The sequence below is a fragment of the Anolis carolinensis genome, unplaced genomic scaffold, assembly GCF_035594765.1.
Source record: "Anolis carolinensis isolate JA03-04 unplaced genomic scaffold, rAnoCar3.1.pri scaffold_11, whole genome shotgun sequence".
Lineage (NCBI taxonomy): Eukaryota > Metazoa > Chordata > Lepidosauria > Squamata > Dactyloidae > Anolis > Anolis carolinensis.
Genome location: NW_026943822.1, coordinates 3,281,847 through 3,300,085, shown reverse-complemented (window position 1 = coordinate 3,300,085; position 18,239 = coordinate 3,281,847). Strand labels below are relative to the sequence as shown.

Below are 18,239 nucleotides of genomic sequence, written 5' to 3'. Positions count from 1 at the left end.
GGACTGGTGTTATGTGGCATTTCAAGGGTGTTCTTGTGAGTAGCCTGGCTGCCGCATTCTAAACAATACAGAGCTTTCGGGTCGTGGACATCGGAAGGCCAACATACAGGGCGTTGCAATAGTCCAGCCTAGACGTGACCGTGGCATGGATGACCGTTGCCAGAGCCTCATCAGATAGATAGGGTGCCAGTTGCCTCGCTTGTCGTAGGTGGAAAAAGGCCTGTTTGCTGGCAGCAGCGACCTGAGCTTCCATTGTCAGCTGCGAATCCAAAACGACACCCAGGCTCTTAACGGTGGGCGAAGGAGATAGGGCAGCACCTTCGAAGGTGGGCAGCAAGTGGGTCAGACCAGTCGAGCGGCCATGCCAGAGAATCTCAGTCTTCGCCGGGTTCACCTTCAGTCTGCTAGCACGTAGACAGTTCGACAGAGCCTCCAGACAGAAGGTGAAATGGTCTGGTATGAACGTTGCTCCAGGCTCCAAGCGCAGAAGGAGTTGGGTGTCGTCCGCATATTGATAAAAGTCTAGGCCAAAACTCCGAGCCAAACTAGCAAGGGGTCTAACGTAGATGTTGAAGAGAAGAGGGGAGAGAATTGCACCTTGGGGTACCCCACATAGGGGGGGAGATCTGTCGGAGACTTGATCCATATACTCCACGCATTGGCTCCGGTTTCGCAGAAATGTGTTGAACCCATTGAGGGCCTGACCGCGAACCCCGGACATGGCGAGACGGTGAATCATTAGATCGTAGTCAATGGTTTCAAACGCTGCGGTAAGGTCGAGAAGGACCAGAAGCGCTGATCCGCCGCTATCAGACTGGCGACGAAGTTCATCTGTGATGGCAACCAGGACTGTCTCCGTCCCATGGCCAGGGCGGAAGCCTGACTGGAAAGGGTCCAGGCCGGCTGTATCCTTCAGAAATTGTTGCAATTGTCCCAGCACAGCCCGCTCTATCGTCTTACCCAAGAATGGGAGGTTGGAGACAGGTCGATAGTTGGCAAGGGTCATGGGATCCAAGCTAGGCTTCTATAAAAAACTGGTTTATTAAAATTTTGGAAATTATGAGTGCAGACAAATTAACATACCTATTATCGAACACTCAAGGCAAACCCAAAAAACAAACAGATTGGGAATTAGTTACAAACTATTTAAGAACAGAGAACTGTAAAGTGATAATACAAGGATACAATAGCCAAAGATAAAAGACTACACAACTGCCCTGGAATAAACACTAAAGGAGAGAAAAGTAATACAACAAACAAATAGAAGAGGAAATACAAGGGTATAGTTTATACCGAATACAATACATAACAACACACAATTTCTCCATTGTATTTTTTTTCTTTTCCTTTTGATATACTCTTTCTTTTTTTTTTATGTACATGTTAAAATTATAAATAAAAAATCAATTTTAAAAAAAAAATCAAGATTTTCACACTGGTAAATACAACATGCAACTTAACAGAGAAGAGGTTATCAAGAGAAAAGAAACAAACTAAGAAAGACAGAGCAAAGGGCATGAAAAAGATGTTCCAAACCACCCAAGAAAAAAGGACACAAAGAAATGCAAAAGCACAATAATGTTTGCAACACTTAATCTGAACTGTATCTTTCATGTTGCAATAAATCAATAGGATGCATTTGAAGCACGTTTACATTTTTACAATTAGTTTTACTCTAGACACAAAACTAGAAAAATAAACCAGCACATGTCTTTCATATATTTTAATCTGCACCTCTGATAGAACTGCGGTACAAATACTATTTAGACAATTTAGACAGTTTTCCATCATTGAGACATTTCAGCCTTGGGTTGCTTATGAATTTTCCGGACTGCCTGGCCAAGTTCCAGAAGCATTCTCTCCTGAGGTTTCGCCCACATCTATGGCAGGATTCCTCTGAGGTTGTGAGGTCTGTTGGAAACTAGGCAAGTGGGGTTTATATATCTGTGGAATAATGTCTAGGGTGGGAGAAAAATCTCTTGCCTGCCTGAGGCAAGTGTGAACATTGCAATTAGCCACCTTGATTAGCATTGAATGACCTTGCAGCTTCAAAGCCTGGCTGCTTCCGGAGTAAGGAATCCTTTGTTGGGAGGTGTTAGCTGGCCCCAATTGTTTCCTGTCTGGAATTCCCCTTTTTTTTTCGAGAATTGCTCATTATTTACTGTCCTCATTCTAGAGTATTTTTTTATGTTCTACAAGGAACTGTATTTTATTTGGATGTGTTTTATTTACAAATTATTGTAATCACCTGGGCTTGGCCGCATGTAAGCCGCTCTGAGTCCTTTTAGAGAGATGGAGGCGGGGTATAAAAATAAAATTATTGTTGTTGTTATTATTATTATTATTTTATTGTATGACACAGCAAACAAGAGAGACATGCTGGATTTCATATTACAAAATCACAAGTCGAATGCTTCCCAAGTGTCTAGGACTGTGTGATGTATTTTTGGATGATGCGTGCAGATCCCATTAGGGTGGCCTTTTTATTATTTTATTATGACACAGCAAACAAGATAGATATGCTGGATTTCGTATCACAAAATCATAAGTTGAACACTTCCCAAGTGTCTAGGACTGTGTGATGTATTATTATTATTATTATTATTATTATTATTATTATTATTATTATTATTGTATGTCACAGCAAACAAGATAGATATGCTGGATTTCGTATCACAAAATCACAAGTCAAACACTCCCCAAGTGTCTAAGACTGTGTGATGATGATGATGATGATGATGATGATTATTATTATTATTATTATTATTATTATTATTATTATTATTGTATGTCACAGTAAACAAGATAGATATGCTGGATTTCGTATCACAAAACCACAAGTCGAACACTTCCCAAGTGTCTAGGACTGTGTGTTGTATTTTCGGATGATGCGTGCAGATCCCAGTAGGGTGGCCTTTTGCAGTTGGCAGATCGTAATTTTGTCAATGTCTATTGTTTCCAAATGCCGGCTGAGATCTTTTGGCACGGCACCCAGTGTGCCCATCACCACCGGGACCACCTGCACTGCTTTCTGCCAGAGTCTTTGAAGTTCAATCTTGAGGTCCTGATAGCGGCTGAGTTTTTCCTGTTTATTATTATTATTATTATTATTATTATTATTATTATTATTATTATTTTAATATTGGTATTAAAACCGTATAACTTGCAGCTGTGGACAAGTCTACATTGGGACCACCAAATGCAGCACCCAAAACATATCAAGGAACATGAAAGGCACAAAATCTGGCTACCAGTATACAGTGCAGAAAACTCACAGCAACCCAGTGATTCCAGCCATGAAAGCCTTTGAGAACCCATCTCAGCCTTGTTTGCTGTCAGGACAAATCCAAGCCAATCTTTATGTTATACTTTATATTAATTAAATAGTTCATTTTGTCTGAAAAAGTATAGGTTTTGGATTCCCCTCGCCCTCCCCGAAAACAGGGCTGCAAGAAATTTCAGGACAAAATCTGCTGCTTGGCGACATTTGACTGTGGGATTAAATTCTCAAATCCTTTTTAATTCTCACAAACCAGAATAGATCCTTCCACAGTGGCTCTTTTCCAGCTACTCTGGTCTGTTCTAACATAATCCTGGCCATTTTCTTCATTTCCACAAGGAAGCTGAAATCTGATTTACCGTATCTACTCGAGTATAAGCCGGCCCGAATATAACCCGAGGCACCTAATTTTAACACAAAAAACCTGGGAAAACATTTGACTCCAGTACAAGCCGAGGGTGGGAAATTCCAGAAATAAAAATAGATACCAATAAAATTACATTACTTGAGGCATCAGTAGGTTAAATGTTTTTGAATATTTACATCAAGCTCTAAGTTAAGATAAGACTGTCTAACCCTGATCAAATCATTATTCTCATCTTCTTCAATGTCAATGTGCTTATGTATCCTTTTAATAATAATAGAGTAAAATAATACATGTAATAATAATAATAATAATAATAATACAGGAAAATAATACAAGTAATAATAAATAGAGTAAAATAATAAATGTGTTAATAATAATAATAATAATAATAATATCAGAGTGAAATAATAAATGTATTATCTTCTTCAATGTAAATGTTCTTATGTATCCTTTTAATAATAATAGAGTAAAATAAAACATGTAATAATAATAATAATAATAAATAATACAGGAAATAATACAAGTAATAATAAATAGAGTAAAATAATAAATGCAATAATAATAAATACAGGAAAATAATACATGTAGTAATACAGTAAAATAATAAATATAATAATAATAAGTTAAGAGTAAAATAATAAATGTATTAATAATAACAAAAATAGAGTAAAATAAATGTAAAAGTAGCAACAATAATAGAGTAAAATAATAAATCTAACAATAATAAATAATAGAGTAAAATATTAAATGTAACAATACCAATAATAATAGAGAAAAATAATAAATATACCATATATACTTGAGTATAAGCCAACCTGAATATAAGCCCACCAGGACCCTCACCCGAATATAAGCTGAGGAGGTTTTTTTTTCAGTCCTAAAAAAGGGCTGAAAAACTAGGCTTATACTCGAGTATATACAGTAAGTACTGCACAATTAAACAGGAAATAAAACTTTAAAACCAGGAGCAGAAATATTTTTAAACTTTGCTACATAGTGTAATCATGCAGGATAATTGGGACAGATTGTTCTGGACAGGAGACTTTACTACATGAAGCCACTATCCTGTGCATTGCTGCAATTAGGATATATTCGGGTCGGCTTATACTCGAGTATGTACGGTACTTTAAAAGTACAGTAGAGTCTCACTTATCCAAGCCTCACTTATCCAAGCTTCTGGATTATCCAAGCCATTTTTGTAGTCAATGTTTTCAATATATCGTGATATTTTGGTGCTAAATTTGTAAATACAGTAATTACAACATAACATTATTGCATATTGAACTACTTTTTCTGTCCAATTTGTCGTATAACATGATGTTTTGGTGCTTAATTTGTAAAATCATAACCTAATTTGATGATTAATAGGCTTTTCCTTAATCCCTCCTTATTATCCAAGATATTCGCTTATCCAAGCTTCTGCCGGCCCGTTTAGCTTGGATAAGTGAGACTCTACTGCAATGATGGGCAACCTTTTGCGCTTGGTGTGTCAAAATTCACCAAAAAACCTAGCATGACTTGGGTGGTATGTCACTTCGAGAAAAAAACCATAATTTTGCTATATGTGTAGTTTAAATAACAAAAATATATAATTGCAATATATAACTGTATACAATAAATCAAAAACTATTTACTACCGTTATTTCCATGTACAACAATCTATGGTACCTCTGGCAGTTTACACGCTGATTTCTCTCTATTCTAGTTTCAATGTAGTCATGAATAATGAATAATATAATAATAATATAATAGTAATAATATGATAATATACAACAGGGGTCCCCAAACTAAGGCCCGGGGGCCGGATGCGGCCCTCCGAGGTCATTTACCTGGCCCCCGCCCTCAGTTTTATAATATAATATATTGTATATACATGTAATATTGATAATAATATTATAATGTAATACAATATAACACTAATAATGATACCATATAATAATATTAATTATATATTCTATATTACATTATAATATTACAGTATAGTGGTATAGTTCAATATAGTAATATATAATGCTAATATTGTGCTATGCTAATAATATAATATATTGCATGTACATATAATTTGTAAGCCACTCTGAGTCCCCTTTGGGGTGAGAAGGGTGTGATACAAATGTAGTAAATAAATGCAATAAATAAATAAATAAATAATACATTTTAGATTTAGGCTCGCCCAAAGTCTGAAATGACTTGAAGGCACACAACAACAACAACAACAACAACAACAACAACAACAACCCTAATTAACTTGACTATCTCATTGGCCAGAAGCAGGACCACACTTCCCATTGAAATCCTTATAAATGTATGTTGGTTAAAATTGTTTTAATTTTTAAATAATGTATTGTTCTTTCATTGTTGTTGTTGTTGTTGTTGTTGTTTTTGCACTACAAATAAGCCATGTGCAGTGTGCATGAGAATTTGTTTGTATTTTTTTTTCAAATGATAATCCGGCCCCTCAACAGTCTGAAGGATTGTGGACCGGCCCTCGGCTTAAAAAGTTTGAGGACCCCTGATATACTCTATATATATATATATATCACATACACACACACACACACACACACACACATATATATATGTACTAGCTGTGCCCGGCCACGCGTTGCTGTGGCAAAGTGGTGGTGGTATTGGTTAAAAATTGTTGTGTAATTTTTATTTGACTTTATTTGCATTTTCTTATTAATTTTATTGTAAGTTATATTTTTATTTATTATATTTTATTCTTTTCTTGTATTATTTTTAGTTATTTTCTGTTATTATAGTATTTTATTGTATTAATTTTTAGTGTTTTTAATTATTTTTAATTGGGTTGCTAGGAGACCAAGTTGGAGGAGCTTAGCCTTCTAACTGGAAGCAATTGGATAAAAGCAATTATTCCTCTCCCTCTAATTAGGACTTTGTTTTTCTTTTCTTTTTGTTGTATCAACCTAGAGGCGTGGATGAGGGGTTGTGTTGTCAAATTTCGAGGTTGGAGGGCCTGTAGTTTTGTTGTTTTGTGGGTCGCCATGATGCCATCACTCTTTTATATATATAGATAAATGTAATGTGCATCATTCCCATGGAGTAAACAACAAAACCCAGTGGACCAAATCACACCAAATTTGGCCACACAAGACATAGTCATCCAATCAATTTGCATGCAACAGCGTGTCAGCAAAAATGGCTAGGCGTGTCAGTGCTGACACGCGTGTCATAGGTTGGCCATCACTGCTCTACTGTAGTTGTTCCACTCCAGAAACTTTGTTTTTGTGGCTGCCACAAACTAGTTTGAATTGGTTGAGATGATATGAGATATTCACTAAAAAACTCTAGCAAAATGTTCTGCAGGATGTCCTGCCCACCAAAGCAAAATTTTTGCTGCTTAATAAATCTTTCCCATATTTTAATGATAGACCCAATTAGGAAATGACGTTTATAACCCAGGGACGAAATTCACGTTGCATCGTGTTATCAAAAGTTGTGTGGGCAAAAAGCACTTACGGTTGAGGGCACGGTCTGTCCCTAGTACATTCCACTCGGCTGGCAATTTCAGGTGCCGAAATGCCAGAGTCAATTTCTCATCCAGAAAGTCCATGTCCCCAGCCGGCGGCCTGGACTGGTCCAGGAATCTTGTGAAGTTGAGGGCTTGCTGGTTCCCCGCGCAGGTTGCCAGGAACTGCGCTGCATCGTAAGCTTCATCCTGAACAAACTGCAAGGTGTCCTCGGCCACCACCAGAACAGGGTGGTCTTGCTTTGCAGCACACAGAGACACCTTCACCGTCTCACAGCAGTCGTGGCCTGTGGGTGGGGAAAAAGACAGGAATATGTTTTAGAGACTCGGTTTGCTCAACACTTTCAGGCATTCTTCTTTCTTGGATCAGAGAACTCAAGAACATCTGGTGGACAAAGAAGGCACAGCTCGGGCTGTGGCGCAGGCTGGAGAGCAGCTGCAATGAATCACTACAATGAATCACTCTGACCAGGAGGTCATGAGTTTGAGTCCCGCTTGGAGCCCTGTTTGTCTTGTCTTGGTTCTATGTTAAAAGGCATTGAATGTTTGCCTCTATGTGTAATGTGATCTGCCCTGAGTCCCCTTCGGGGTGAGGAAGAAGGGCGGAATATAAATGCTGTAAATAAATAAATAAATAAATAAATAAATAAATCCAACACTTGGCAGATATCCATGATGCTTTTTAAGCCACCACGGTCATCTATGGACCAAGAAATCATGGCATACACCCATTTCTCTCTCAGCAGACTGTTTTAATAGCATGACATGAAGGCATTTCTTTGCCCTTTGCCCTCCCTCTTATTTGCTATTCTGAGACTTCTGCGCAATCCCTGAAATTCCAGACAACTAGCCCGATCTAGAGAAGCGGCCTCATCGTCAAGGCCACAGGGCTCATTAGTGTTATCAGGCTGAGGCTGAGAGCTGCTCTCCCTTCCTGCTTCTTGCACCTGAAAATCGTCATCAGAAACAACATCATTTCTTCCCGTGGGAAAGCCTCCCTGCTCCTCATCTCCCACAGCAGGAACACTCTGCACCTGAATCCCATCATTCCCATCAGAGACATCTTGAAACTCATCCTGAACCTGAATCCCATCATCCTGAAACTGCATCCCAGAATCCTCATCAGAGTCACAACACTGTAGAGTTTGGGGAAAATAGACCTTGACATTTGGGAGTTGTAGTTGCTGGGATTTATAGTTCACCTACAATCAAAGAACCCCTTGAACCCCACCAATGATAGAATTGGGCCAAACTTCCAACACAGAACCCCCATGACCAACAGAAAATACTGGAGCGATTTGGGTTCCTAAGACCATCAGAAATCTGTGACCCCTCTGAAACCCACCTCGCGACCCCCCCCCCCAGGGGTCCTGACCTCCAGATTGAGAAACGCTGGTCTAAGGTACCTTGAGCCGGCCCTCGATTTAAAAAATTTGATCATCCCTGGCTAAAATGCTACCCTGTTTCCCCAAAAATAAGACATCCCCAGAAAATAAGACCTAGTAGTGGTTTTGCTGAATTGCTAAATATAAGGCCTCCCCCAAAAGTAAGACCTAGCAAAGTTTTTGTTTAGAAGCATGCCCAACAAACAGAACACCAGAGCATGCAGGATTGGCAAATATATGTACAGTAGAGTCTCACTTATTCAACAATCGCTTATCCAACATTCTGGATTATCCAACGCATTTTTGTAGTCAATGCTTTCAATATATCGTGATATTTTGGTGCTAAATTCGTAAATACAGTAATGACTACATACCATTACTGCATATTGAACTACTTTTTCTGCCAAATTTGTTGTCTAACATGATGTTTTGGTGCTTAATTTGTAAAATCATAACCTAATTTGATGTTTAATAGGCTTATCCTTAATCCCTCCTTATTATCCAACTTATTCACTTATCCAACGTTCTGCTGGCCCGTTTATGTTGGATAAGTGAGACTCTACTGTACCATAGAATTGTTGTACATGGAAATAATGGTAGTAACAAGAAATTCTTGATAGGATTCACAGTTTGTATGGTTATGCTGGTTTGTATGATATCTACTGTACAGTATATAATAAATGTTCATTTTTTTGTTCAACAATAAATGTGAATTCTTCTTCATGGAAAAATAAGACATCCCCTGAAAATAAGACCTAGCACATCTTTGGGAGCAAAAATTAATATAAGACACTGTCTTATTTTCGGGGAAACACGGTACTTTCACTACTGGTGGTGCATCTGTAGATTGTGCCTTTGTCATATTAAGCAAGTGCATGAAGAAAAGACACTACAATATCCCATAGTTTTGCATGAAGAAATGAAGTCATGAGGGATTCAGGCAGAGATGCAACATGCAACCTTACTGAGAGCAAGCAATTTTTGTATATAAATACAAGAATTGCTCTCCCTTTCTGCTTCTTGCACCTGAAAACCATCATCATTCACAGAGCATTCCTATCAGTGCGGAATTATCCATTCCACAGAAATACGGTGACTTATATGCAGAGATGGAGAAATAAATCATGCAGAGACACAATAAACTGCCTACTCTGTAGCTAAGGACTTTGGGTTTAATTTTATTGGTTTCCTTCTCAATTGTGGAAATAACTCCTCGAGTGATAAATCCATTTATTTACAGAAACTAAGAGCAACGCAGACCTGCCCTGTGCACATGCAGGCCTATGTTACTATTTGTTTCTGTAAATAAATGGATTTACTGTGGCTGCCAAGTAGATTAAGGTCTCTCGTGGCAAAATCTGGGCTAAGAACCTTCCTGGAGGTCCGCAGATTCACTTGCCAACACGGCAGCCCTAAAAATAGATAGATTTGCCTATTTTAAAATACCCAGATTCAACCCTGGTATAGCTACATTTCAAAAAAACAACAACAAAAAATGCTTGGAATATTATTTGAGAAAGTACAGATAAAGTATCTATGAAGATTAATGGATATATATATATATATATATATATACACACACACACACACATATATACATACACACTGTATTATTATTTTATTATGACACAGCAAACAAGATCGATATGCATATCACAGAATCACAAGTCGAACACTTCCCAAGTGTCTAGAACTGTGGGATGTATTTTCGGATGATGCGTGCAGCTCCCAGTAGGATGGCCTTTTGCAGTTGGCAGATTGTGATTTTGTCAATGTCTATTGTTTCCAAATGCCGGCTGAGATCTTTTGGCATGGCACCCAATGTGCCCATCACCACCGGGACCACCTGCACTGGTTTCTGCCAGAGTCTTTGAAGTTCAATCTTGAGGTCCTGAGAGCGGCTGAGTTTTTCCTGTTGTTTTTCATCAATGCGACTGTCACCTGGGATGGCGACATCAATGATCCAAACCTTTTTCTTTTCCACAACTGTGATGTCTGGTGTGTTGTGTTCCAGAACTTTGTCAGTCTGGATTCGGAAGTCCCACAGTATCTTTGCGTGCTCATTTTCCAATACTATTGCAGGTTTGTGATTCCACCAGTTCTTTACTGCTGGGAGGTGGTACTTGAGGCATAAGTTCCAATGGATCATTTGGGCCACATAGTTGTGCCTCTGTTTGTAGTCTGTCTGTGCAATTTTCTTACAGCAGCTGAGGATATGATCAGTGGTTTCGTCAGCTTCCTTGCACAGTCTGCATTTTGGGTCATCAGCTGATTTTTCGATCTTGGCCTGAATGGCCTTTGTCCTGATGTCTTGCTCCTGGGCTGCAAGGATCAGGCCTTCTGTCTCCTTCTTCAGGGTCCCATTTGTGAGCCAGAGCCAGGTCTTCTCCTTATCAGCTTTTCCTTCAATTTTGTCAAGGAACTTTCCATGCAATGTTTTGTTGTGCCAGCTGTAAGCTCTAGTTTGTAGTGCGGTTTTCTTGTACTGCCACCTTGACATAGTGGGGGGGCTTAGCTGCTCCAATGATGACTGAGGGCTGTGCTGGCGGTAGTGTAACTACCGGCAGGTCCAACCAAGCCAGAGAGGCCTCAGCTGAGGAGCACAACCAAGAGCACCTAACCCATTAGCATTATGGAGAATCAAACCCAAACGAAGTCTATACTGGCTCGGTCGTCGCCCAGGATAAAAAGGACCGCGGTGGATGCTGCTGATTCTGGACATCCATCGACAAGTGGGCTACGGAATCATCAAAACCCAAATGAACAGTCACAGAAGCGGCAGAAATATACAATGCCAGAAAACCGCACAATTATTATTATTATTATTGACACAATGACGTTGTATGACACAGCAAACAAGATAGATTTGCTGGGTTTCGTTTCACAAAATCACAAGTCAAACACTTCCCAAGCGCCTAGGACTGTGTGATGTATATTCAGATGATGCATGCAGATCCCAGTAAGGTGGCCTTTTGCAGTTGGCAGATCGTAATTTTGTCAATGTCTATTATTATTATTATTATTATTATTGTTGTTGTTGTTGTTGTTGTTGTTGTTCGGTGGCCAACTATAGTCCGGCCCTCCAACAGTCTGAGGGATCGTGAACTGGCCCCCAGTTCTAAAAGTTTGGGGACCCCTGATCTAGTTAGATATAGGCATTCTCTCTATTTTCTCAAAAGACTCCATGATCTGAGGGTTGTTGTATGTCTTTCAGGCTGTGTGGCCATGTTCCAGAAGTATTCTCTCCTGACGTTTCACCCACATCTATGGCAGGCATCCGCAGAGGTTGTGAGGCATGGAGAAACTAGGCAAGGAAGGTAAATATATATCTGTGGAGAGTCCAGGGTGTGACAAGAGTCCTTTGCCAGTTGGAAGCCAGCGTTAATGTTTCAGTTAATCACCCTAATTAGCATTGGAAAGGTTTTGTCTCTTGCCTAGGGGGCATCCTTTGTTCAGAGTCATTAGCCGTCCTTGGGGCTCCTCTGCCCTCAGAGTGTTGCTTCCCATCTACTGTTCTGATTTTTGAGTTTTTTAATACTGGTAGCCAGATTTTGTTCATTTTCAGGAGAGAATACTTCTGGAACATGACCACACAGCCCAAAAGACATACAACAACCCTGTGATCCCGGCCACACTCCATGATCTGCCTCGTTCATCTGCCCAAATGGCAGTGTTCCTTAGTCCTCACCCTCTTGACTTAGGACGGTCAGAGTCTCTTCTTCCATGATATCTCCTCTCTCTCTATCACAAACACACATACAAACACCACTGTCAAATTAATACCACTCTTCACAGCCTATCCTTCTAGAATCATAGAATAGTAGAGTTGGAAGAGACCTCATGGGCCATCCAGTCCAACCCCATTCTTTCAAGAAGCAGGAAATCGCATTCAAAGCACCCCCGACAGATGGCCATCCAGCCTCTGCTTAAAAGCCTCCAAAGAAGGAGCCTCCACCACAGTCCAGGGCAGAGAGTTCCACTGCTGAACAGCCCTTCTCACAGTGAGGAAGTTCTTCCTGATGTTCAGGTGGAATCTCCTTTCTTTCCTGTAGTTTGAAGCCGTTGTTCCCTTGCGTCCTAGTCTGCAGGGCAGCAGAAAACAAGCTTGCTCCCTCCTCCCTATGACTTCCCCTCACATATTTGTACATGGCTATCATGTCTCCTCTCAGCCTTCTCTTCTGCAGGCTAAACATGCCCAGCTCTTTAAGCCGCTCCTCATAGGGCTTGTTCTCCAGACCTTTGATCATTTTAGTCGCCCTCCTCTGGACGCTTTCCAGCTTGTCAACATCTCCCTTCAACTGTGGTGCCCAGAATTGGACCCAGTGTGATTCCAGGTGTGGTCTGACCAAGGCAGAATAGAATAAGGGGGAGCAGGACTTCCCTGGATCTAGACGCTATTCCCCTATTGATGCAGGACAGAATCCCATTGGCTTTTTTAGCTGCTGCATCACATTGTTGGTTCATGTTTAACTTGCTGTCCACAAGGACTCCAAGATCTTTTTCACACATACTGCTGTCAAGCCAGGCATCGTCCCCCATTCTGTATCTTTGATTTCCATTTTTTCTGCCGAAGTGAAGTCTCTTGCATTTGTCCCTGTTGAACTTCATTTTGTTAGTTTCGGCCCATCTCTCTAGTCTGTCAAGATCGTTTTGAATTCTGCTCCTGTCTTCTGGAGTGTTAGCTCTCCCTCCCAGTTTGGTGTCGTCTGCAAACTTGATGATCGTGCCCTTCTAACCCTTCGTCTAAGTCGTTAATAAAGATGTTGAACAGAACCGGGCCCAGGACGGAGCCCTGCTTGTGGCACTCCACTTGTCACTTCTTTCCATGATGAAGACGACACATTGGTGAGAATCACCCTTTGGGTTCGTTCGCTTAGCCAATTACAGATCCATCTAACCGTACTTTTGTCTAGCCCACATTTTACTAGTTTGTTTGCCAGAAGGTCGTGGGGGACTTTGTCGAAGGCCTTACTGAAATCCAGGTAGGCTACATCCACAGTATTCCCTGTATCGACCCAACTCGTAACTCTATCGAAAAAAAAGATCAGATTAGTCTGGCATGACTTGTTTTTGGTAAATCCGTGTTGACTATTAGCAATGATCGCACTTGTTTCTAAGTGTTCGTGGTTTAATAGTCCAGGGAAACCGAAGAGAACCGAAGAGGTGGAAATCCCACCTTTTCAGCATAAAAAATCCCACCTTTTTGCTCGCCTGTCATTGCCAACCTGCCCCTATGATAATCTGGCTTGTGTCCAAGTGCTCTGTGAGTTTTGCTTTGAGCTCGCTCTCGCTCTCTCATCTGCACTGACGTCAGGGTCTCTTGTACCAGAACGGCAAAAATCCTTCACTAATTACTGGAAAAGTTGCTCTGCCTATTACCTCAGTCTCTTACTGGATGAACCAACCCTTCTCCTTTTCTTCTTTGCTTTTAATGATATAAATGAGCTGAAGGATTCCCCACCCAAATGGGCTTGCACATTAGAACTGCTCACTGAACAGCGAATACTCACTATATACTCACTCACTCAATACTCACTATTTTTTAAAAAAAAGTAATTTCTGTTTCAGAAATATAATTGGGATGTTTTGGCACAGTCCTGCTGCCCATTCTTGATGTTTCACTCCTTCTGATCCCTATATACCGTATATACTTCAGTATAAGCTGACCCAAATATAAGCCAAGGCACCTAATTTTACCACAAAAAAACAACTGGGAAAACATTGACTCCAGTATAAGCCGAGGGTGGTAAATTTCAGAAATAAAAATAGATACTAATAAAATTACATTAATTGAGGCATCAGTAGGTTAAATGTTTTTGAATATTTACATGAAGCTCAAATTTAAGATAAGACTGTCCAACTCTGATCAAATCATTATTCTCATCTTCTTCAATGTAAATGTGCTTATGTATCCTTTTAATAATAACAGAATAAAATAATACATGTAATAATAATAATAATAATAATAATAATAATAATAAATACAAGAAAATAATACATGTAACAATAAATAGAGTAAAATAATAAATGCAATAATAAGATCAGAGTGAAATAATAAATGTATTAATAAGTAATAATAATAAAATAGAGTAAAATAAATGTAATAGTAGCAACAATAATAGAGAAAAATAATATATGTAATAATACCAATAATAATAGAAAAAAATAATAAATGCAATAATAAGAAGAAGATCAGAGTGAAATAATAAATGTATTAATAATAAAAATAAAAATAGAGTAAAATAAATGCAATAGTAGCAACAATAATAGAGAAAAACTAGCTGTGCGCAGCCACGCGTTGCTGTGGCTAGGGCTTTATTTTTCTTTTCTTTTTGTTGTATGAACGTAGAGGAATGGATGAGAGGTTGTGCTGTCAATTTTCGAGGTTGAGGGGTGTTTAGTTTTGTTGTTTTGTCCGGTGCCGTGATTCCATTACCCTTTTATATATATATAGATAATAAATGTAATACTGTAATACCAATAATAATAGAAAAAAAATAAATGCAATAATAATAAGAAGAAGATCAGACTGAAATAATAAATGTATTAATACTAAAAATAAAAAGAGTTAAATAAATGCAATAGTAGCAACAATAATAGAGAAAAATAATAAATGTAATAATACCAATAATAATAGAGAAAAATAATAAATGTGCCATATATTCTCGAGTATAAGCTGACCCAAATATAAGCCAACCAGGACCCTCACCCGAGTATAAGCCAAGGGGGGCTTTTTCAGTCTTAAAAAAAGGGCTGAAAAACTAGGCTTATACTCGAGTATATACAGTATCTCAAAAATGTTTTAGTCGAAAAGCCAGCCGTGAAACCTCTTCCTACTCTCCATGCCACCCGCTTCCCACAATTCCTCCTCCGTATAAACAAGGGATTGGTTTCTGTTACAGTTCATTTCTCACTCATTATTAAGCCCGCAGCAGTCAAATAACACTGGCCTTGAGCCACCATAATGGTTTGCACGAACCTGATTCAATATACAATTTAGGGATGCGATTACATACATTTGGTGAGAAACGGCGGTTAGAAGACGGCGAGCCCTGCAAAGGATAGCACCGTAACTGAAACCACCAGCCTCTGTTTACCAAAATGAGGTTTCCTTGATCCACAGGCCATGCAAGTATGTGGCCCAGGACAGAGGAGAGCACGAAACCCAAAGGCAGCTTCCCTTCTTAGGCTTCGTATGCACGACTACTCTCCAGCGCTTGAGAATTAGAATGCTTCTTTTCACAAAACGTTTCTCTCGTTGAATCCAAACAGCATATTAAAATCAGCAGAATCAATCAGTGAAAATAATTACCAAGGGCTTTATACTACGTCAGGTTTTGTTATAAGTGCTTTATACTACCCTGTTTCCCCGAAAATAAGACATCCCTGGAAAATAAGACCTAGTAGAGCAGGGGTCCCCAAACTTTTTAAACAGGGGGCCATGTCACGATCCTTTGGACCGTTGGAGGGCCGGACTATAGTTGGCCACTGAGCAATAATAATAATTAATAATAATTAACAACAACAACAACAACAACAAAGAGGGTTGGGAGAGACCCTTGGGCCATTGAGTCCAATCCCCTTCTGTCTTTGTGCACCGAAAGCGCAAGCACAGCACCCCTGACAGATGGCCACCCAGCCTCAATGTTAATAATAATAATAATAATAATAATAATAATAATAATAAAGAGGGTTAGAAGAGACCCCTTGGGCCATTTAGTCCAACCCCCTTCTGCCTCTGTGCACCAAAAGCACAAGCAAAGCATCCTTGATAGATGGCCACCCAGCCTCAATGTTAATAATAATAATAATAATAATAATAATAATAATAATAATAAAGAGGGTTAGAAGAGACCCCTTGGGCCATTTAGTCCAACCCCCTTCTGCCTCTGTGCACCAAAAGCACAAGCAAAGCATCCTTGACAGATGGCCACCCAGCCTCAATGTTAATAATAATAATAATAATAATAATAATAATAATAATAATAATAATAAAGAGGGTTAGAAGAGACCCCTTGGGCCATTTAGTCCAACCCCCTTCTGCCTCTGTGCACCAAAAGCACAAGCAAAGCATCCTTGACAGATGGCCACCCCGCCTCAATGTTAATAATAATAATAATAATAATAATAATAATAATAATAATAATAATGGGTTTTGGAACACAATACTCCTGACCTCACAATCATGTTAAAAAACAAAGTATGGATTGTCGATGTTGCAATCCCAGGTGACAAAAGGATTGAGGAGAAACAACTGGAAAAGCTGACACGATATGAGGATTCAAAGATCGAATTACAAAGACTCTGGCACAAGCCAGTCAAGGTGGTCCCAGTGGTAATCGGCACACTGGGTGCAGTGCCTAAAGACCTTGGTCTGCACTTAACACAATCGGCGCTAACAAAATTACCATCTGCCAGCTGCAGAAGGCCACCTTGCTGGGATCTGCACACATTATTCGCCGATACATCACACAGTCCTAGACACTTGGGAAGTGTCAGACATATGATCCAATACAACAGCCAGCAGAGTGTCTGCTGTGGACTCATCTTGTTGTGTTTCAAATAATAACAATAATAATAATAATAATAATAATAATAATAATAAGGGTTTTAAGAGAGGAAGAGACCCCTTGGGTCATTTAGCCCAACCCCCTTCTGCCCTTTTGCTGTGGGGGCCGGATAAATGTCTTCGATGGGCTGCATCCGGCCCCCGGGCCTTAGTTTGGGGACCCCTGTAGTAGAGGTTTTGATGACTTACTAAACGTAAGGCCTCCCCCAAAAGTAATGCCAGAGCGCGCGGTTTGGATAAACACATATACAGCGGAAGATCAACGAAGAATCACTGGCACCAATAAAGAAGCTGAAGCCTGTTTGGCTATCTACAAAAGGTTTACTAACAAACGGAAAAACTCTCAAGATGATATATACAGACAGAGTGCAGAGAGGCAGAGATCAGAGGGCAGAGGGGAGAAACAGATAACACAGGGAGCTATTTATAACCACCTCTGCTGTCTGATGCAATACACAGTTAACTCTTTACACACTCGCATAGTGGACAGCAGACAGTGCATGATGCAATCTCCAGCTCACATTGCAACACTATAACTCAATTACATTTAAACAACTCTATATACAATCATTCCCACTTCAACAAGTAAGGCCTAGCAAAGTTTTTGTTTGGAAGCATGCCCGGTGAACACCAGAGCATGCAGAATTGGTAAATGTACATACCAGTTGCACATGGAAATAATGGTAGTAACAAGAAATTCTTGATAGGATTCACAGTTTGCCTGGTTATGCTGGTTTGTGATGACAACTACTGTACAGTATATAATAAATGTTCATTTTTTGTTCAACAATAAATGTGAATTCTTCTTCATGGAAAAATAAGACATCCCCTGAAAATAAGACCTAGCACATCTTTGGGAGCAAAAATTAATATAAGACACTGTCATATTTTCGGGGAAACACGGTACTACTTTAACACAACCGTTCAATGCTAAGGCTTTCCCCCAAATGGAACTGTAGAGGAGAGTCTACTGAACAAGCCAGGACCTGCCGCAGACCAGGACTGCCAGCTGTTGAGGAGTTACGAAGGTGGAGGCATTACTTTTCATTCAACCCTTGTAATAATAATAACAACTTTTTTTGTATCCCACCTCCATCTCCCCGAAGAAACTCGGGGGAAGCTAACACGGGGCCAAGCCCAAACAATTG

At 39.6% G+C, this 18,239-nt stretch overlaps 1 protein-coding gene across 8 annotated transcripts in view; it reads right to left on the bottom strand.

Annotated features, from left to right (window-relative positions):
* The window catches only part of akap13 (A-kinase anchoring protein 13), a 329,870-nt gene that overhangs the window by 196,975 nt on the left and 114,656 nt on the right, over positions 1-18,239 (bottom strand). For all 8 annotated transcript variants that reach the window (XM_062963356.1, XM_062963358.1, XM_062963363.1 and 5 more), the window contains exon 5: positions 7,128-7,424. In XM_062963356.1, the coding sequence (XP_062819426.1) occupies positions 7,128-7,424 (297 nt within the window). The remainder of the gene's footprint in view (positions 1-7,127; positions 7,425-18,239) is intronic.